General features: G+C 33.2%; 2 protein-coding genes across 2 annotated transcripts; one reads left to right on the top strand and one right to left on the bottom strand.

Annotated features, from left to right (window-relative positions):
• Positions 1-733: 733 nt before the first annotated feature.
• Positions 734-7,588, top strand: LOC132548216 (calcium-binding protein SPEC 2C-like). Its single transcript, XM_060212038.1, has 4 exons — positions 734-846; positions 3,518-3,559; positions 6,019-6,222; positions 6,705-7,588. Exons 2-4 carry the CDS (start codon positions 3,540-3,542, stop codon positions 6,976-6,978), a joined length of 498 nt encoding a protein of 165 aa, XP_060068021.1. The 5' UTR covers positions 734-846; positions 3,518-3,539; the 3' UTR covers positions 6,979-7,588.
• Positions 7,589-9,872: 2,284 nt separating this feature from the next.
• On the bottom strand, positions 9,873-22,641 carry LOC132548146 (uncharacterized). Its single transcript, XM_060211969.1, has 23 exons — positions 22,570-22,641; positions 22,181-22,276; positions 20,403-20,466; positions 19,469-19,573; positions 19,281-19,370; positions 18,956-19,102; positions 18,087-18,182; positions 17,843-17,930; positions 17,618-17,741; positions 17,405-17,488; positions 16,430-16,552; positions 16,174-16,260; positions 15,637-15,687; positions 15,424-15,485; positions 14,996-15,145; positions 14,456-14,519; positions 12,915-12,984; positions 12,257-12,361; positions 11,829-11,903; positions 11,500-11,568; positions 10,824-10,903; positions 10,217-10,318; positions 9,873-10,001 (listed from the first exon to the last, which is right to left on the bottom strand). Exons 5-23 carry the CDS (start codon positions 19,348-19,350, stop codon positions 9,873-9,875), a joined length of 1,776 nt encoding a protein of 591 aa, XP_060067952.1. The 5' UTR covers positions 19,351-19,370; positions 19,469-19,573; positions 20,403-20,466; positions 22,181-22,276; positions 22,570-22,641.
• Positions 22,642-23,854: the final 1,213 nt, after the last annotated feature.

The following is a 23,854-nucleotide window of genomic DNA, read 5'->3' as shown; positions in this document are numbered from 1 at the left end:
CATTTTCTAATCAAACTTTGTTCGGTTTCGATGGTGAGGAGTATCGATGCAGATTGACAGAAAGGCGACTATGTCGCTGTTGTTGCAGCGTCCTTATCAGAAGAACCGTTAGTGTGCTGAACATCAGTGTAAATTACCAGTCTTTCGTGCTTTTTGTACGTTTTATTTTGCTATTCCTCGCAAATAAATTTTATCGTGTTTCGGTTTCCTTGGCTCATATAAACATGAAAACCAGCTGTGTAGATGGAACATGCTAGAAAATACTTCTTGTTAAACACGATCTACACTGCCTAGGTTTATGTTATAGATAGACGCAACCCTTCAGGGCGATAAATAAGCTGTCTGGTATCTTATTCGGAAGATTCGAAAGATACCAAAACATTGGATTTATCCCACGATAACAAGTACTGCACTGTCCCGTGCCCTACGCGTGCCGGGGTATCACATTCCTAAAGCCAGACAAAATTCTTTCAGTCATAATCAGAAACCGATTTGTGCACATATGATCTTATTGCAAAATACTTAAAAAAGAAACACTCTTCAATTAAAAATTAATGGTATTTCCGATTTAGATTGCTTCCTCTGAAAATGCGAACTCCATAAGCATATTAGTATGATTTTTTTTGCATGCCTCGAGAATTTTCTCCCGTTTGTGAGTAAGTGATTGTTTGTTCCAGAGATAACTGCACATCTATCAGGCTCCCGTCTGAGTCAAGTGATGATGCGTGTATACTTTGATGATAAACAAGGCGGAACTGCGGTAGAGGGAGCGGTTGCCTTGTATAAGTATACCCGCAAGCTCTCATTTCTCTACATTGTATCAGGAAAGTACTTACCGGGGAAAAGGTGAGTTTTGTTTTATATTCTTATCGTTATAGATGAATTTGACTTAAATTTACAAGGTATGTTGTTATTCAGATCATTGTTCCTTATAACTGTTTGTTTTAAAGACTTTGATTAGTTTATAATACTGAATATCCTTTCGTGTTCGATAAATAAAACCGATCTTCAGGTTTAGATAACAGATCTTGAAAATACAGGCCATCTGTTAAGTGTAGGGTAAGCGTTGACTTATAATATTTCCTCCACAATAAAGCAAGATTACGGAAAAAAAATTCTATTTTGTAGGTATACATTTTTTCATCAAGAGAGATAAGATTAAATAATGCAGGTGTTTTAAAAATTTCTGCGTTGTTTTCGTGAACAAAATGCCAGAATATTAATTTAGTTAAATTTGAAAGTAATATCAATTGTTTAAAACATGAATAACCATTTTATGAAACAGAAATGAATTACATAAGAAAGGCTATTAAAAAAACATTATTTGTACTGTTGCAAGGCGCATTTATTTTCAAAAACACTAAACTATTCTATTATCGTTACCTATTTAAGCGTCGTTTAACTCTGCGCTGGTTATTGTATGACTAAAATGATCTCACACTATATGAATAATACTATAAACTAGAATGCGTTGCTTTGTTGAAGTCGACTACACGCTGATACACTGGGTAGTGTATTATTTTACATTACTGCGGTAGATACAGAACATCTTTATTAGATCTGATTTATCATCTCGTTACATACTTGTGTACAGAAAATATTACAATTTGTGACATCTATCGGATTTTACAAGTGTACAGCTCCCTCACCCGCACGAACGTACAACATAGCTGGCCAATTCTTTCTCGTTGTTGGCAGTGCGGGAGGGTTAATGACATGTTTTACCGTACTGAAACTGACATTTACACATGCAGCTACCGGAAGTACAGACTGAGTTCTAACAGATAAAATCGAGCATAGATTCCGGTATCATGCCAGGAGCATAATTGGTGCAACTCCCAGACAATTGTCCTCTCTCGTACTCATCCAGTGATATTCAGTTGACATAAATAAATGTATTTAGTCAGAGACGGAGAAACGTTAGTTGTTCTGAAATCTACAAAGAAAATAAAATCAACATAAGTTTCATCACCCAAACTTACAAAAGATTAAGCATACACTGTTAAAGCATCAGTAACATAGATTAACAAGTAAAAGTAAAAAGTTAGTGTTATGTGTCTCTTTGTATTGGTACATTATAAAAGAATAATAATGAAAAAATCCACAAGTAACGATATGTAGTGAATAATCTACATATACATTTGTACAGTTGTATACACCTACATTCCGTATGGATGAGTTATACATTCTTTGTTTAAAAAACAGTAACATCACAAGTCCTATAACTTTGTGGCTTAGAAGCTCAAACCATGATAAACATCTTGAGGATAGTTGACCCTATCAATGCATCATGTTTGTTGGTACAGTTGATGTTAGGATGAAGCAATGAGGCTCCTCCCACCAATCCATCTCGTTTGAAACAAACGCGCGTGTTATTTTTGAGAACATGACTACATTGTTAAGCAAAGACAAAATGTAATGACTTCCACAGTAGTCTACAGCGTAATCACACTCTAGGAACTCGTTTTTCTTCGGTGATTCATGAAAACAGCTGTTTTAGGTGAAGACGTATGTACAGTACCTAAACATTGATGTTTTATACGACGTATTCTCATTCCGGTATACATACCACAATCTTCTCAAAAAAAGTTGTCTTAGTAACGGTATCATACCAAAATCTTCTTAATGTAGTAGCCTTATTAACGGCTACATATATAATAATATACACTTACGCCTAGATTAACACAACTCACTATTATATAAAGTCAGTTAAATTAAACCTTACATATGTATCTAAAACGTATTTCAATATTTTTTGTTAATGATCGAAACTGAAACTTTGTAAGATTTTATATAGAACAGATTCGGTTTTACTATATGTACATTTTGTAACTGAACAAAAAATTAGATGATAATACTTTTACAATAGACAATATCAACAACGTTGTTCCTACCGTGTCTTCTTGGAAGGGAACATCGTATCTTCATTGAACATTGGAACAATTTAAACAGGAACAACGAAACAATACCAAATCGTTATGTCAACAACAACAACATGTAAACAACTTGTTTATACAATAGGTTATTGTTGTACAAAAGGTTCTTCTCTTGAAGAGTTTATTTCAAGAAATCCAAAAGTACCACCTAAACAGTATCAGTACGTACTGAATTATTAACCCATTCTTAATAATATTGATACATATTCTTACTACTTAATGCTTAACATCAGCGATTATTGTAATCAATACGAGTAAATAGGCACTGTAATATTGGCTAATAGTAATCATTGTTGTTCATCTCTACTGCTATTAATATATTGTCATTAATGAAAATAGTAAAACTTGTTATATTAGTGAAATGAAATCTATATAAGCTTTAAAAACAATAAATACGTGTCGTCTTTATATAACCAACCCAACAGCCATGGCTCTTGTTTGTAAAACTGCTGCTTGTTAAATTCTCAGCATAATGAAAAACAGCTGAGTTCTCTTCCTACTCAGTGGAAATCTTAAAGCAGACAACAAAGTAGACACTGTACACCGTACCACAAAGTACTTATCTTGTCTCTCTCTTTCAGGTAACAGGCATTCCAGTTAAAAATGGCCAGGAGGAAGATTCCGTAAGTACTTAACACAGTGTTATACTGTACTTGGTCTGTAAAACAAATATTTATTCATGAATAACTAAAATATTGTTTTATATATCGTCTAAATATATAACGCTGTAAGGGTATTAGCATTTATCAAAATAATGGGTTCTTTTGCTTTATATCTTGTAAATATCATTCATATAGGTTAACTTAAATATATTGTATAAAAACAATAACTATCAAACAATAAAAAAAGTAAATATTGTTCTGCCATTGAATTCAGATAACAATACATCGGAGCACAGCGTAAAATGTTAAGGAATGTATATTTAGATTTATTATAATCTGTAAAAATGTAGTACCAAGATCGGAGAAATACTGGAAATAACAACTTTGATGTTTTTAGTAATCTATTGATAAACATATGTAAATAATCAAATAATCGTTTCATATATACAACGAAAGAACGCCTTTGCATTCATTTAAAAAACGTGAGAGTACATATCGGTAAGTTATGTGTACGGACTACTGCTATAGTAATCACGTAAACACTGGCTCTGGTCTATCGTGATCGACTCGCCAGACAGTAATGACATAATCGCGCCTCATTGCTGGAGATTCTTAACTAATCAGTTTTCTATCATGTGTACCACTTATGTTGCTTTATAATCAACAACTCTCCAAACTACGAAATCTTCTACGATTTCTATTCTGAATTCGCCAACGCCCCCCAAAAGCATCGCTGAGTCAGGTTGCACTCACGATAACAAAGTTGCAGTTTCTTTTTTTTATATCTAAAGCATTAAAATCAGAGCTCGTGTGGTAAGGTAAAAGGTCAGTTGCTGATGTCTAGTCTGCACTAGCGTTCGCTCAAATGTAGCAAAAACGATGCCAGGGTTTCTGCCAACAGATTTTGGCAAGTATCAAGCATGGTTATCATCACTCTCAGTAATGCTTGCATTTGATACCGTTCGTTGAGTAAAAGATCAGAAATAAAGTATGTATGAAATTAAACCTTTTACACATTTATGATAGAATGCCATTTAGAAATGAGACAACAGGCAGACAATCATTTTTAATATCAAGCAGAACTATTTATCTTTTATGGTTTAAAGCCGACCCTGTTTTGGCAAGTATTGCATTCTCATTCTAAAGGATTCGTGTGCGGGATTCATTTTTTGTTATGTGCAATCCCGCTGAATACGCACGTGATCAAACATTCATAAATTTATTCATTAAGAAACCATCCTCAAAATCATTAATGTGTACGCCATCAAAATTTCTTTTATTTTTTGTTGTGCTGTTTTGTAAGTTGTTTTGAAGCAGTGTAACAATTATATTCTGAGTACATACTTTCCATATTTCACGGTAAATTGGTACAAGTCATGGCTCATTAGGGACTACGTTCGTGCATGTGGGTTAACAATTATGTGTAATCCATGGAATAAGGTTAGGCCACTGTTGGCGGAAGTAAGACACTGGGCTAGTAGTGTAATACTTTTCGGATCTGTCGTGTTGCTATATTTTTGGATTAGAGATACTTTATTGAAAATGCTCGAAAGGCAATTGAAAGACGCCATAGTTTCCTTTGTTTGAGTTGAGATTATATAGACCATGGATGGATCTTTATATATTCAAATGGCACTGTACATAAAATCCCCAACAAAGATAAACAATGGCCATATAATACTGATATTCTGGAAATTATATTTACAGAAAGATTCTTAACCACTGAATATATTAATTAGAAGACTTCGACATGATAAAGAATGTTATACACTTGAAGAAATTAGAATAATTAGCGGTTATTGAGATTACTGAGTTTTCATCTGTTATCTCACTATCATCACTGCTGTTCTTTCTTTCTTTCGTTCTTCTTTCTTGCTTTCTTCATTTGTTTTTGATTTGTAGATTATTTAAATACATGAGTTCGGCACAGTTTACGTTATCCGTGTACGTTGTATTATCGTTTTCCCTTTCCAACACACTGACTTTACTTCCTTAGAAAACACGATACAGTTACTGTTACAAATTGATTCAGACCATTAGGATATCTGATAATAATTCTGATGAAAACCCCGCCAAAACGCTTGATATGTGATTCATCACCCGATGATATGATTTTCCTTGTCGATAAAACCTCCAGGTTACTTAGATATCTTATATTAAACTTGAGTAGAAACCATGGATGATTGCCATATGACATGCTTTTTACGCAGTATGTCTTGTTTACCAGCTATTTTGTGCAGGAATTCGATTATACGTCCAAGAATATGAGTTATTTAACATAATCAGGGAATTTGAATATGTTTTTTATATACACCATGCTTATATCCTGGTAATATATGAAATATACATGTACTTAGCATCTTCATTTGTAATTTTAATTGTTTGCAATTTGAATGTACGTTTTGCTGATTTTTAACTAGGGATTTTACAAGTAATCGGCTCGTTTCTGTAGCATGAATGTTTATCATTGGTTTTGACAGGAAAGAAGTACAAGCCGTATTTGACCGCTATGTCCATGGTCCTGCCAAACGATTGGGTGAGAAAGAAGCAATAGAGATGTTGCAGACAGAGTTCAATCTTTCTGCAGATGAGGCCCAAATAATGTTTGATTCATTTGACAAGGACAAAAATAAAATCATGAGCATATGGGAGTTTCAACAGTTCTACGAGACGGCTGGCAGCAAGTAAGTTGTAAATATAAGAGTACTATATGACATTTTGTAAATTTCCTCTCGCGACGAGGTGCGTGCAACCGCATAAACATTGTGGGATAAACAATAAAAATGTTACACCTTTGGCGTCTTTTCAGTGAAATCTTCATATCAAATGTGATATGAATGTAAATACAGCTGATACAATTGCATCTGACCCTTTGGTTATTGCATAAACTGACACAATCAATGTATATATATTTCAGAAAATATTTATTAGGTATCAAATTACATTGAGCAAATAAACTCATTCTATTTGCTTGGTCAATTTAGAAATATCTACCAAGAACGTTGTGATGGCACAACACAAGAGCTTTAGTTACAGTCTCATCATTACATTGATCATCTGGTACCGTGGTAATGGGACTGTGACTTTTTTTTCTACAATTTATGATAAACTGAATTGATGTTTATACATCTCCTAGCTGATATGTGATCTTTTACCATTTTTTCAGTGCTGCTGAAGCTGTAAAGTGTTTTCATGACCTAGACACGGACGGGAGTGGAAAACTAGACCCGGAAGAGGCGAGAAAGGGATTGCAGCGAATGAAAACAGGAACCGGAAGGAATTTAGAGGAAAAAGAAATAGACTTTTTCATGAAAACAGCTTCGGACGATGATGGCATGCTTGACATTGCAATGTTTGTGAACCTGTTACACAGACTTAAGTTGTACAAGTCACCTCCTCCTCCCAAAAACGCTAAATGTCACGTATTGGGAGAAAAGTGAAGTTCCAGTTCCATTTACTAGCGAGGAATATACGACAAATATATACAAAATATCAAAATACATATTAGATATAAAACTATTTTATCATCACAACTCCTTAAGGAAATCAAAGGAGCTATTTCGTTGACCGCAATGTTCTAAAGGAGAAATTCCAAGAAAGAATGTCAAGTACTGAAATATTTTTTCTTCTAATTTTATAATTTTGTATACTCAACATTTCATCGTTTTGCATTTTATCATTTTGAATCATTGATCATTTCTTATTTTTATAATTAAAATGTTACAAATATAATACTACAAAACATATTTGAAGAAAAGTTTCTATGAACAAACCATTGTGTTAATGCATCCCAATACCACAAGTATTTTATTATAATATTGATAATTATAATATGATACAAAGATTTATAGTGTTGTAAAAAACAACATTTTGAACTAAAATTAATTTCAGGCAAATGAAATTGTATACAATTGAGATAACGATCATTATTGGTTTCAAGTGGCGGACATACTCTCATCATCAAAATGTGATTGAAAAAAAAACAACCTTTTTATTGCTTCTTTCGACGAACATGTATTATCTGTTAAATAAAAGTTATTCAAGAAATGATATTATATTCGTTATGCTTCCTCTCTCCATGTTTTGAAAGTTTCAAGTGGATCAAGCTAAAACTGGATCGGTTGTCCTAGCGAAAGCAGCTTTGATACTTTATCAAATTATTGACAATGTGGCGCAAACAAGGTCTTAAACCTGTCCTTTCGGATAGCCGAGATTCTCCAGCAACTTTCCTGAATGTTGAGTTTGTAAATGAGGGAGTGGATGCATTTTGCATTCAATAATGTTTTACACCAGGAATCTGCAGATAAGGCGTCCAATAACTTTATACTTGTCTGCAAACATTATTACATTTCCTGTAAATAAATAACATCTAGACTTTTTAATAACGACTGAGACACCACATACACATTATGAAATCTTCCAGAAGAAAACTGGCTAATCATGCTTTAGTATTACAATAATTTAGATTGCCTATTAATGCTAAGAGAACAGACCTCCCTGTTTATATCGTATACCTAAACTTCACAAGAATACATATAAACAGCGTTTTACTGCTGGCTCGTTTAGCTCTTCAACTAAACTTTAGTCCAAACTTTTAACTGTCTTTCTTATTACTAGCAATTCCGGGGTATAGTCTAATTGTGGTATTGCATACTGAAGAAGTGAACTTAACAGTATGTGGATCTTAAAGAACTTCAAAACACTTTTTACAAATTTTCAACACCCTCTCCTAAATAATCATTTTTAAACAATGTAACCACCACACCCAATTCCTAACTGAAAGAACGCCTTATTTCTCTTGCTACGGGAACTTCCTTTTTCAAGATATCGAACGGCGGCATAAATACGTGGTTGTGAACTACACTGAAGAGTATTTCGTGAAGAAAATACATCCATATGAAAGAATAAATATTTGGAATACGACACAATAAGAAATGATCAAGTTTTCCGGTAAGATCTTCCAACGATCACTGGATAACCTACGGGAACAAACAGTGCCTCTTTGTGGGCAGACTTGTGTTTGTTTTCATAAGGGGCTGACCTAATCTAAAGTTTATCAAACCGGGTTACGAAAGCCTTGCAAAAGTCTTTAAATTCACGTATTCCTGACATCTTTTCATTATATGGCAAGATATTTATTAAATACGTCCACCGTACATACCAACCAGAATCGGAAATCAAGGAGGAGACAGGGTCTTCTATATCAGTCACTTATTTCGATTGTTTCCTATCACGATAGCAACATGGACATATTTTCACACATCAGTATGATATACATCCTGCATCCCCAACCTAAGGTGTTAACATGTCGCAGTTAATTCAATATTCGAGGGTCTGTTCCCATTATCACGATTCTCGTGCAAGAGCTCATCAGCTGACAGACAAACTCTTAACACAGAATTTCGAATGATGCAGGTTGATGAGAATTAAAGGGAAGTTTTAAGGTGACCATATTGTTCTCATTGAGAAATATTCCATTTCTTTGTGCGATTTGAAGCTGGACATGTTCGTTGTTTGTTAGTTTGCTTTTAGCTCCCGTTATTGTAAGCTTTGTTCTCATATGAGAACATGACACAACATGTCACCTAAAGGTTAAACTGGTGGATGTCGTCAATGAAACAAAGGACACTTACTCTTCCGGAACACCTAATCTTAATCTTTTTGTACTTTTTTTTCAGGAGCGTCCGTATGTTGCCCTAATTTTATGGAATTTGAATTTGAATTATGGTTATGTTTATATGTTGGTATTTTCTTGATGTGTATCGATCCGTCTTTCAGAACCATCCAAACCAAGGTCTTCAGTTTTTCTTTCCTTTGAGTGAATATCTCCGCTGCAGATCCATATATTGACATCATTATTTATTCATACATACTTTATTACAGAAACAATCAAATAGATGTTCTTACAACTTTCTGTATTCTCCAGATAATACAAATGAATGCTGAAAACATTGTAATAAACAGAGATATGAAATGAAATTGATACGATAACTTATCACAGGGTATTTAAAAAAAAGATACAGGCAGATTTATATCAATTCAGACCTATTTTGTACAAGATCACTGCATATATGTTCGTGTATGTTTTTAACTATCGTAAAGGTAAACATGTTCAGCAAATGAAAAGTGGCCTTCAGTGTCCGTCTCCATTCTGATCTACCTTAAAATTTCTTGTACAGTCGCTTTAAGTCGCATTTTACAAGAACGAATAGTTTTTCTTCATTTACAAAAAATAGGTTGTTTGAAAACTTGCATACATTTCTTACATATGACAAAGATATGATACGGGAATATCATTTGTTCATAATAAACCAGAGGTGATATTTCGATAAAATCATGATCCTCTTTTTATTGGCTTTGTCCTTTCTTGAAGCCAAGTGATAGCATCTTCATCTTTGAATTCTTTCAAGATAGGAGTAACTCTCTCTAGTACCGTTTGATGATAAGCATTTATCCATTGTATCTGTGATCATAAAAAATTATATATGAAGACATAACATAAAAGAAAAAAAGAAAAGTGAACAAATATATTGTGATTTTCCTAATTTTTCCAAACACTACAGGCTTTCCAAAAATAGAAAACTGCTTTTAACAAAACCAATTTGTATAGGACGTGTTAACACTTTATCTTACATGTGCAATGATTGCACCTACAGAAAAATAATCTAAATAACTTACCTGAGGTAAACTCAGCATGTCGTATAAAATTAGATTAGGTTCGAAAGGAATCAGAGTTAACGGTTCAAATCCTAGAAACTGACAGTAGGTTGAGTTCTGAAACTGAAATGTGAAACATGTTTATATTGTTTACCTGGTCCAGATTTGTCATGTAAAGGAAAATGCGATATTGATAAGGCTGCTAGGAATATTAGTACACCAGAGATTCGTTCATGCAACGTAACCATTTACCGATTGAGCTGCTTCCACAAAATGTAAAAAGTCGCAAAATCTATTGAAAGAAGCAACAGACATATCTAGATAACGAGCTAATTTGAATTCTTATTCGGTTATACATATGTATGTTGTGTGTCGCCAATGTGATGGTGTTCTTTTATGAATTTCCGGCCCAAACAAACTTATATCTATGCGATACACATTCCTTAGATAAATTATAGAGATTTATTGCTATAAACATCAATAAATTTCCTTTTTTGCACTCATTTATGCCAATTTCTCTGACAATTGTACATGAAACCAAGAAAACGAACCATAATCAATCAAAGCACGCACAATGATCATTGGATCAGAAACATAAGTAACCGTACGATATTACTTTTTAAATTACCTTCAAACCGCGTACAAGCTTCACTCTATTGACATTCTCTAATCTAATTCCGATCTTACCAACTTGGTAAAAACCCGGCTCTGAAATAATAAATAGATAAAATTAAAACTCTCCTATATCCGTGGCGATTTTACCGAATTTAAACTGTTATGGTATTTTTCTTGTTATTTACCAACACGAATTTTCAAAATCTGAAATTATTGTTCCTGTTTAAATTTTCTTTACAAATATTTCATTCAGATTATGAATACTGTTGATTTTATATGGTCTATAATGAGCGAATTTCTATTGAACAGTTTCGGGACGTTTCATTGGCGGTCAAAACCGATTGCTGTATGAAAACGGAACCCTATCAATAGAGACAATATTTCCTTTTCACAGTAATTGTAAACGACAAAAGCATAATCAAGAATTGAGATCGTTGAAACCAAATTTGAATTTAGATGAGGACTCATGAGGAAAATACATGCATATGTACAATAAAGATAAATCTAGATCTTCGTCGTGTTTCTTCATAGTTAAATGTAATCTCGTGAATCTAGACTTCAAAAACAATGCTGTGACAACACAACCACAATAATGCTCACAATCGATATTGTCGTCACCAGTATTTCCTTTTCACAATTTGGAAATACTTGATACATCGACACCTTTATTCTTTAATGATTGCACATACCACAAGTTAGGAACATGTTTTCCTCCAACGGTACATTGGATGGATCAGGAAAATCATATTTATTTTCATCTGTGAAACAAAAGTTTGAACACTGACTCAAATATTTGATGGAAATTAGTATTCAAAATGAGTATTCTTAAATGGGAGTGTCAAGAAAAATATTGAAATAATGCCTCACATTATTATTTATATCATTATATGTTTACATTTAACTATCATTCTTGTGTTCCCATCATTAAATGTTGGAAGAACATTTAAAAAAAATTGGATACACAAGTGAAAATAAATAATATGGATTAATACCTGGCGCATAAACCTGAACCACTTACCTGGCGTAAAGATAGAGGCGTGAAGAGGAACATCCGAAAGAAATGTTGACATTGTAGAGGATATTTTTGCAGGACCTTAAACATACAGATTGAACCAATTTGTCGATAATCAACTTCTGAATCGATATCAACTCAAATTTTAAGGACCGTTGATCATGATTAGTCAGTAGATCTTCTAAATGAATTAAGCAATTATTTAAGTAACTTTCTACGTTTGAGTTATAAATCTAGAAGAGTTCTAATTTCACTGCCCTGCATTTGCAATAGTAATTAATAATTTGAAGAAATGTACTCGTTATAATAACCTATGTGGATAAATTATCATTGATTATCTTTGACAGCAGAAAATTATTTATGTATGTGGCAACATCTAAGTGCAGGTCTGGATTAAAAATATGAATACAGTTTATCACTGATTGTAGCATTACCTTCTGTCACACCTCCATATGCCCCTATTGAATGCCCACTCTCGTGAGAGAAGTCTAATCCGATTTCCCAAAGATACTGCCTAGCAACGGCATCTATATCGTGACCTATCAGTCAACAATGAAAACATACTTGTGAAAAGTATTGATAAAACTGGATATATACACAACAAACATCCAGAAAAGACCAGCATGTCAACATAATCATAATCCAATATATACTTTAACTGATTATCTACATTAACATTAGCATTTGTGATTACACATTTATCAGTTTTTGTAAACAGTAATACTCGTACCAAACCTTCCAATATCTTCTTAGAATCCGGGCCTTGAAATATCGTAGAAGACACTCATATGTAAGAATCAAATTATTTATTATTACATCAAATTTAAAATAGGTTAAAATATTTAAATCCAACTAATTTGTATTCCAGGGACCAAATCGAGACATTTTAATATAGAAACAGATTTTTGTTGTAATGCAGTTATCTGCTCTTGTTAGCTGGCTTTTTAGGTACGTAATTAGTTAGATAATATTACGTCATCATCTAATCACCCTACTCTCACAAACAAATTTACGTAACCTGAGCAGATAATTCTACATCACGAAAAGACGTAATATGGTGTAATCAGAACCAAGCATTATTTAAACCCGTACCTGTTCTTCCCTTAGGCCATACGATTTTAGATATATCCACAAGTGCCATTAAAACTCTGGTGTAGATTTCCTGTAACATGTATACATTCATGTAGAAGCATTTTGGAAAACAGACAAATAAATAAATAAATTACATCGAAAATAACAAAAACGAAAAGCAATTATATATATATATATATACATATAATATATACATTTGTAAATGCTTTTATATAGTTTATCATGCATTTAGACAAAACAAGAAACAAAACAAAACAAAAAATGCTGACAAGATTACACATAAGCGATTACAACAAACTGTGATAAGGGTGATTTTAATTAATTTATTTAAGGAGGCAGGTTGACGAAAAATATGGGGAAAATTTTACGGTCGTCATAGTGAAATGATCTATTTCTTTGTGCGATATGAAGCTGAACGTGTTTGATTTTCGTTAGTTTGCCTCTTGGTTCCGTTGTTGTATACCTTGTTTGAGAACACAATATTAAGTCCTTGAATTAACCATTATTTACATTGCGGTTGTCGTTGGTGAAGTAGAAGGTGCTTAATTTCCCGGAACGTCTATTCTTTTTTCACCTGTCCATTTCAAAAGCCTCCGTGTAAGTCTTTATTTGTTCATGTATTTTGGCCCAGTTTTATTGAATTTAAGTTTAGATTATGATAATGTCTACATTTTTAATGGCCGTCAAAGGGGGTTACTATAGCAGCTGATTCTAGAATGGTTTACATACAAAAGTGTTTTTTAACCAACTAGATGTAGGCAGGAAAGGTCAAAGATAGATCAAAATTAATATCAACACAGGATTTTATCAAAGTATAGGTTGGAAAAGTATGTTCTTGAACTACCAGCAATACTTATTGGTTAAGTCAAACCCAACAAGGACACTGATATCAAACATTAGTACTCTGACCTAATATAACTTTAAAGGGATGTGATAATGCCTTGCAACACTCTCGAAATCTAAGCATTTAAAAATCAACGCCGACGCCTGGATGACAACACTAGCTCTCTCTCTTCCTCGATTAGTGGCGGCGGTCAATTAGTGGGACAACTTGATCAGTTTCGGTCATTTAGTGGGACAACTTAATCAGTGGCGGTCAGATAGGCCAACGTGATCAGTAGCGGCTAGATTGTAAGGCATTTGTCTTCAGTTGCTCAAAGGATAATTAGCGTTAACCAGTGAACATTTTCAAATATAAATTAAACTAAATTTGGAACATTTTTAAAAACTGCAGAGCTGTACAGTTGTTTAAACTAATTAGATTGATATTTTTGAGAGTGGTTTTGCTTTGAAGTTATTCTTATTTTCACTATTAACTGGTGAAATTTAATCAAGAATTGAACAACTAGGACTTGATGTGTGGCGGGCAAATAATAGGCCAGTCTGATTAGTGGCGTCTAAATAGTATGAGAACATGATTAGTGATGGCTAGATGGTAGAATAACTGGTACACTACGGAAGACATTTAGACGGTTATCTAAATACACTAGTAGTTATTTAACAACGCCATAACTTCAATGCATTTCTTGACGGTACAGTACCTTCTCTGTTTCAGTTGGCATACCATAATGGAAAGACCTGGTGAGATCAGTGGTGCCAGTATTTCTATAACAATAGATATTTTTATTTCTGTGAGAAAGACGAAGAAAATTTTAAAAGTTTTGGTATGTACTGAGTCGTAAGAAACAAATGCACTTCAATGGGTTATTCGTGTAGTAAAAATGCGGTGAAGTAGAGGTAGTATTGGTTAAAATATCATGCCCTAGAAATAAATTTATCTGTTCGTTAACTTAATGTAAGGAGCTGAAATAAGAAGGATCTAAAATATACAATAACTCCATCTTCCAAGGATGAACCGTTCCTTTTATAAGTTTAATACGAAACACTCAAATGCTCATACACGCATAGTTTAAATTGAAATCAAATGATCAATTCATGTATACCCGCACATACCGAGAGAAGGCATGTGTTAAAATGACTTGTATGCTTAATGATTAAAAGCTCTGGAGACATGAAAAACAAACGTTGCCTAATTATTTATGTTTAAAGAAGATTACTTATAATGGTTGGCTATTTCTTACAGGTACTGTCCGCCGGTATCCTGCATAAATATTTCTGAGGTCGTAATCCGACGAGACCTCTCACGAGTTGGCAGATTGTACAAATGGGCTGCAGATGGACCGCTTCCGGTCAAGGTTCTAAAGGCCGGAGAGCGGAAGTAAGGACTTTCTCTGTAAGTAAGCATTGCCATTTTTTTCCCAATGTGCATGTATGTAGTAAATATCACGTTGCGTTGTGCTCATCTGCATTATTGCATACATTATTGCATAAGTTTTAAGTAAAGTTTTCTACACTTTCAGTTTCTACCCACTTGTTATTTTTATTATTGTTTATTTATTCAGTTTGTTTCAATTTTCATAAATATTTTTACTTTCTCTTTCACTTTACTTAAAAAAAACTGTTTTTATTACTTTTGGTCATTTCAAATGTTTTAATCAAGTATACTTACTTTCTATAATTAGAGATGTCGTGAAATGCTTGAAAGACTGTCCAATCTTTTCCTTGCTTTATCTGTATGTAATGACAAATTATATGAAATGCAGAAAGGAACGATACGGGAACATAACTACACACAACTGATTAATTTCCTGACTTGTGAGTGGCTTATCAATAAAGGTGGAATCAAGAAACAATAATTTCCCTATTCAGAGATTCTTCTTACCTCTTTTTCCAGTTTTGCAAAAAATCTGATCGCTGCAGCTGAATCGACCAACTGAAAAAAACAAACGATTACACTCGTAGAAATGTTTCACAGTGAACCCTATTATCAAACACCTCGCACGAATAGTCGAAATATGAGTCATGAAACGGGGGTAAAATCTGGGCACATGTTCAAATCAATCCCGACTACAAGACCTCTTAAAGACAGAGTTTCGCAAGTTATTTCATGTTACTGTGCGATGTTTTGCGATGACGAAATAAGATGCGCTGTCCATTTTTCTTTTCTTTTTCACATTTCGTGTTGCAAATATATGGATCCCGGCTTGTCAAATATTTCTTTCTCATTTGGTGAAGAATAGATATTCGATTTGAATCCTCTGTATTTCCATAGACTAACTTAGCTACCAAATGTATATGGCAATCTTGTTGAGCTTAAAATGTACTATACATATGCTATCAGACCCTGAGGAAAATGAGTGCAATTTTCACAATGTTGTTTTCTCGTTTCTTTCCTGTATTTTTTGGTTATTTTACTTACATTGGAGTCGATCATTCCTTTCACTTCAACCGGATTTCGCAAGGCCTTAGCCATGGCTACAGGTGTCAAATCTTGGTATATTTTCGACTTCAATGTAAAATGATAATAATCTTAATGTCTATAGTATATTGTAACATCACCTCTATAAAACTATTACACGGTACGCTGGAATAGCAATTTTCGTGCCCTGTATGGTCATATGTATGGGTGTTGTTAGAATAATTGTGAATGTTTGAAAGAAAGGTAGACATTATACCTTGGGAACAGCAGAGTACACGGCGTGATTACAATAGATTGACACCCAAACTTTCCTTGTGTTGGGCTCCGACGATGCATGTCGGATGTCTTCAAGTACGTCCTGTAAATTGTACTCTCGTACCTACATTGCAAAGATCAATTATTTACTCATTATTTTAGAGCATAATTACACTTTATGTATTTGATATAAAGTTATGAAAAATGACAGACAATAAAAATCTAAAACATGCCGACTTCATATCTTATACATCAACTTCTGATTTTCTGATTTTGTTTCTTCAGAAGTTGAAATCTCAAACAATAGTTATCGAAAGGGCCATCAACTGAACACGAGAGCTTTTACCACATATTTAAAAAAATCATCAATTACATACATTTAGCACTAAACACTATATCTGATTGTACTATTATGTAATTTTACTATTAAAATTCGCCAGTTAATGTTATATTTGATATTTGATATCGTGACTTTATAAACAACCCTCCTCAAGTGGCATGGGTCAATAAACTATACACAGTTCTCTTCCATAAACAATTTACAATGCCTTCACATACCATGTATCAAAGACAATTGTTCAGAAAATTAAATTGACGATGTTACATATGTACATAGCTCAAGTTTGTGCTCCAACATCAACAGATCTTATGTTTGTACAGTTTGATTGTTCAATGCACGAATCAATAGTAGAGTTCAGTAATAGTATGATAACAATATCTAGAAAATTTTGAAAGGACATATCAAGAATTGATAAGTATCAATATATCACACAAATGTCAAGAATCTGGATTTTTAAAGGGAAATACAAAAAGTTAACAAGGAGTCTGTTAATCAATATTTAACATCATTCAGTAACATAATTGATAGTGGATATTAAAACAACGTTCAAATCAGGACACTTGACAGCTTAAATCATTGGTAAGATCAACTCTAATATGCAGAAAAAAAATATGGAAATGCAAAGAATAATCTTACTGAAAGACATGTATTAGTAACTGCTGAACAGGATTTCACTCCGTCGTCTATCGCTGCACAGGCACCAGAATCGGCATCGTCTTTCTAAAAACAGAAACAACTGTTCTGACCAACAACAGCCAACAACGCATCTCCTCAATAATGGTTACACTGTAATAGTTTCTAAAAAAAATGAACTCTATTAGTGTATATCAGAAGAAGATTGATCCTTACATCTTCAATTTGTGGTTTACACTTTCCGTTCACATCCGTATTTAGATGTTCCATGATCGTTATGTTGACATGAGGATCCGAAGGTTTCCGAGTAAGTATCGAGACATGATCACGCAGATATAACCTTTAAAAAATGAACACATTGTGTAGTATAGTTCAACACTGCTTGAAAAGTTATTTGTTGGAAGATCCGGAATTTCATATGGCACATTAGTGTCATATTACCTGGCATTATTGTATCGTCTGTCGATTACGGCATATGCAAAAAAGTGAGGTCTAAATCCAAATTCGAATGATCTCATGTTGAACAGCCCTGAAAGCATAACATTCAGAATTATCATCAGCAATTGATATGTACATTGCCATGAAAAGATTTCATAAAGTAATTACACCTATCTTTATTTTTCTCCTGTTATTTGCATTTTGGTACAACTATGAAAAACGGAACATCTTATAATCTTACACTTACATGGACATTCGTCTAGATCACTAATAACGAGAACATCAACTCCAACCGACTCCATTTCTACATACATGTCTTTTAGTTTGTCCTGCCAGGTTTTGCCTGAAGTATACAAAACCAGCGTCCAATATAATTAATGTCAGAACGTTAGCAATATATTTCTGCAGTACATGACATGCTTCTGGGTGATACTGTTTTGTTTTACACGATATCATAGAGGATGCTTTTATTGACTTTTCTTTCGACTTTCCGAGGAAATAGTATGAAACTTTCACAAATAATGAGATCTGTTGAACTTTTTATAGTGCCATTTATTTAGCTATGAACTCTTTCACTCTCCTACTGCGATTAATATCAGTATTTTGCAACGCGGGATAGCTACCAATAAACGCATTGTAGTCTTAAATGTGGGTAAACAGGATACCCTTTAATGTTTTTAATGTCATCAAATGAACCTAGATTTTGGAGCATTGTAGTTAAGCCTATTTGTCCGGCTTGACGAGAAGAATTCAATCTTTAGAAGTTTATAATCAATGACCGAAATTCAATTAAGAGATTATCAGAATAAGAATGAGCATTGTGCAGAACCTTTTAATATGTAAAAATGGAATTTGAATGACAATCATCTTACAACGGCGAATAATAAAATATGAAGATAATCATAATAAAAGACATTTTAGTTTCTACTTCTAATTTATTCACTTGTGTAATTTTTGTACAGTTTTCTATCGTGATCCTATTCGTGGAATAGAACCAAATGCATGTTACCATGTAGGAAATTCTTTTATCAGACACTGCACACGTGACAATTTCATGATAAATTATTTCGGCGTCAATAGCAATGTTAAGCAGTTACCTTTGCCACTGAACCTTACCTGCAAATTGCGTTGGCAAGGCATTGATCGTGACGCTGTTTTCAGGAGGACGGTTATCTGTCCAAACCTGTTCTACTAGGTCGTATTCGAAAGCCTTTAGTTGAATACCGGCAGTAGAGCAGCTCATCTCCAAATTTCTCCACCAAACTTGGAACAATAAATTGAAACTTGTCTATTTTATTAATATCCTTTAGTACAAAGATCGAAATATCGTATATTTTGGGTGCATGCACAGCAGAAATGTTCAGTGTTGTATTAATTGTTGATTTGGGGTATATTGATAGAACTATTAACATGATTAGCGACCACCGAAAGAACGTTTTACCTGATGAAAGAAAAGCAGGACAAGCTCCAATTACGAAATCTTTGAGTTCTTGTTTGATCCATGTTGTCATTGTAGGCACACCCGGTCCACCTAAAACAGATTAGACACCAAGATCTCTATCAGATCTTGTGCAAAATTTAGAACTTACACATTTCAATGTTGATGATTCAAAAATGTTTCTTACTCACCTTTTCTGTAGAGTTCCCATTCACAGTCTAAACTTTCGCTTGCGGCATGGAAGGCTCGTCCATCAGACCACAGGACTAGTCTGGTCTTCGTTACAATGGCTACACCTGAAGGCAATAAACATAACAACAACAAATAAATGAATAAATAAATAAGTATTCATTCGAAAATAAAAAAAATCATTATAGGTGTTATAATAATGTCATCAAAATACATATTTTACAAATAAAATAAATAGATAAATATGCCTAGTAGAGTATTTCGAAAATGAAAACAAAATTACTAGAGATATTATAATACAAACATTGTATTTTACAAATTAAATTTCAAAGTACCTAAAGAAAGTCTTTACAGTAAAGCAAGATCTATTTTTTACTATGACCACTAAATAATGGGTTTACATCCAATTGTTAGCTTTCTTTATTCGTTTGTTTTTATCTCTCGCTTTTGTAAGACACTCTACCATTGTTCAATACTGCATGAGATATAATAAGAAGCCTTATATAGGTATATCAATTTTTGTTCTGTCATGTAGCAGAACCATGCATACTTATAGTTGTACAAAATATATTAAGTCTGAGCATTAAGCAATTCAATTACGGTCGATGAATATATGCCGAAATACTATTGTTTTACATAGTTCACTTTATATTAAAATTAAAAGTACTACAAAGTTAATCAAATGTGAACAATACAAACATACATCTTGATCAAGTTTCTCAATTTTGCCGAAAGGCAGAGATTTTGTTTGCAATTCTTTATAAATGTCTGTTTAAGAATCATAACCCCCCCCCCCCCCCTGTTAGCTGATATGAAAAGGATTAGTGTATAGTTAAAATTATCAAAAATTATTAATTACAATGATAATAATCAATTAAAATTAAAAAAAGCTGTATTAGCAATTTAGGAAATAAATGAGGATCAATAGCACACTACCAATAGAGCCCGGAAACCCAGATATTGCTGCCAGACGACTGTCATGTGGTGAACTTCTGTGTCGCTGAAAGAAAATTCTTTGCACATAACATAATGAAATTAAGATTTCCTTGTATAACTGGTACAGGTTTTGGAATAAGTCTCAGTTTGATAAATTTTGTTTTATTCCTTAACGAAACTTTATTTTTTTGTATTTTGATTTCATTGTGATCAAATGTGAACAATGAAAATACATTTGTTGACTATGTCTCTTAATTATGGCAGAAGGTAATTTATAATTTCATTATCTATAACCTGAAATATCACTCACTTTGGTAATATACTTTTCTCATTTTAATTTACATTATAAGATGTACTTTCTATCAAATTATCATATACAATGTATTTTTAGTGTGATTTACTCATTAGAAATCCTCGGAGCTTCAATTATTTTTATATTATATTATTTCAATATTATGATAAGATTTATGTCAAAGGTGTTGAACACCAAATCTTTTTTAAACAGCCATGGATACACTTCATGCTTAATGCACTAAAGAGACAAGTACGTATAAGACTAAATAACACATCAGTGAAATGCAATCCCCTTTGAATTTTGAATCACACTTAAATCATGACAAATGGAATTGTCATTTCTCGATGAGAATGCATTATATTGTCGTTTGAATTGTGAATTCTTTTCAATAAAAATCATCAAGAAAATACGACGTGTTAATCGTCATCAAAACACATATAAAAACTTAGGCAAATATGAACAAAAGCAATATTTCTCGGAGACACCTTAAAAAGTGCAAGGAGAATAAAACATGTGTTCCGGAAGAGTAAGCGTCTTCTGCTTCATCGATTACGACTATGATATAATTTCAATCATCGGTAAATCCTATCAAATGGAATTGATATCTCAATTATACTAAAATTAGTCATGATTACACGTGAGTTACACTTAGCATCACTATTACTATAACAACGAACAGAAACCACTCCCGTTATATAAATAACAGCAGGATGCATATGTGCTACGTTTCAATGTAAGCAACACTATTTCAAACACTCTCTTAGTAAATCACAAAGCATAGTAGAAATCGCTCTTGAGACTTACACATAGGTATCTCCGTTATTCTTTAACTTCACAGTTAATGCTTTAACTTACTGGAACCATATGATGAATTTCAGCAGTCAACCAAACATGCACAATAAGATATAACAAAAGTATTCGATGATAATCACTTTCAAATATGTTATCGGTATGACTGATCTCTTATAGCGGGGAGATATATTTTAACCTTCGTGTAACTTTTAAATGTTTAATTTCTGGGTTATGGCTATCCTCAGCCTAAGAGCATCAGGAGCGACAATCTTCTGTATAACATCTGAAAGTGGACGGCAAATTTAATCATACACTAATATGTTATTGAGTATCTCACGTTAGGAAAACTATATAAACCGTATTTTCTTCCTTGGTTCCATTCATAACGACATTTCATTCTGCGCTACCAATATTTTATGCGTGCACAATATCATTATCAATACAGAAACAATACCGCCATGCACTGTTATAACAATGACTCCACCATCAATTGATATAGACGATATACACATATTTTACATGCATTACGAAATAGGCTCTGGCCTTATGTTAAAACACCGTTGTGAAGGGTCTTAATGTGGGACGAAGCCTATGAATAAATCATAGACCTGATACAATGGAAACGTAATATTCCTAAAGAAACAACCAGTGTAATATCGATTACAAACAATAATGTTTTGACCATACTTACGAAATGAGCATCTTCCGTGCTGATAATGTAAGCGTCGATTCCATTGTCTGAAAAGATATCTCGGAGTCGTCCAACCCTCGATAACGTCACTGGGTTCTGAAAAAAAAATATTGTGTTTCCTTATTTAATACAATGGTTAATTGTATATATTGATTATTTTGGTTTTCTTTATGAAAGACCACTCAGATCTAAAAAAAAATAAGAAAAATGATACTGGATTCTTTATTCATTAAGTGTGTTTGCATCTTTCAATAATATTGCCAAGATATGTTGATAATAAGTTTTAGTTTTTTTAAGGGAAGATTAGCATGATAAAATATTGGATATTTATTAGAATATGTAAGAAAATTGAAAAAAACTAATTCTCATCAAAATAATTAAATACATACGCTTGTACAGTTTTCTCGGTGGGAAAGGAAGCCGATGTTATGAGGAATGTCCTGAACGCATTCCGATCCATAATTGTGCCCCCGAACTACTTTTTATGATAAAGAAATTATTTTAAAATCAAGATCAAGATCTAATCCAAATATGATCATAAATAAAATCATAGAGAATATATTAATCATAAAAGCAGAGATGTGTATCGAGCATGACTTTGTTATACACTAAGTTGGTTAAAGGTTAAGTGAATACCTGAAATATAAACAACATATTCACAAATACATAGCAAATGGTTTGCTCGAGTTACCACAATAGATTGTATGGTTGACATGCGTCTTCCATTCTTTGTTTATCGAACGCGAACAATTTAATTGGCCGTTTTATGATGCGAGACACTAATGTAAAATTGCATGCATTCAACGTAAAAGATATTTTTATGTTGAACCAACTACCAACAATGGAGCATAATTATAATTCAAACTCAAATTCCGTAAAATTAGAGAAAAACGTGGACAAATGAAAGATTTACACGGGACTCCTGAAAAGTAAAATGCTAATATTTGGAAGATTGTACAAAAGATACTCAAGTGAATAACTCCTTTGAATACAAATAGAATTAGAGTTAAACTTAAATAATGAATGGTGGATACAATGCCAGTTTATGACTTTTGTTAAAATTGTTTCTCAACACAAATCACATGGGTTACTAGTTAAATTGCACATGCATTGATTTGTCCACTCGTATATATTGAATGATATTTATTTATGACACTATATGAGGATGAAGCAAACTTCAATGTGTATCTACCAGTTACGTATTATAAACCCAACGTAATCCCGGTGTTGTGCTGTATCTGTAACGATAAAGTGACCTCCGCATATTAGCTCAAGGTACAGTTATACAATACTTTCAGTATCACAGGATTTGCATAACAGCCTTAGCGTACCTATAACAACTCAATGTGCCTGTCATTTCACTTACCTTGTGTAGCAAAGAAACTCAGGTAAAGTAGTACTGTTGAAAGGAAACACGATTCCTGCAACATGGTTCATGCATACGATAATAACGTATGCCTATAAAGGTTTAAATCACAGTCGTGTACTTCACAGGTAGTTTGTCGGTATTTGGTTTTGGGTCAGGTGGTATCAAATATCAATAAAGGGGCTTAACTAAGTATACATAAACACTTAAACGATTGCCAGTCACTACGGGTATCGTGAGACATACGTATCGATAGGTTATTTTTTTTTCAGAATTATCGCACAGTCATTCGAACCTGGTTGGCGGGA

The sequence above is a fragment of the Ylistrum balloti genome, unplaced genomic scaffold (assembly GCF_031769215.1).
Source record: "Ylistrum balloti isolate Yb309-2 unplaced genomic scaffold, AGI_CSIRO_Ybal_v1 Utg370006, whole genome shotgun sequence".
Lineage (NCBI taxonomy): Eukaryota > Metazoa > Mollusca > Bivalvia > Pectinida > Pectinidae > Ylistrum > Ylistrum balloti.
Note: the sequence above shows the minus strand (reverse complement) of the source record. Positions and strands in the feature narration are given on the sequence as shown.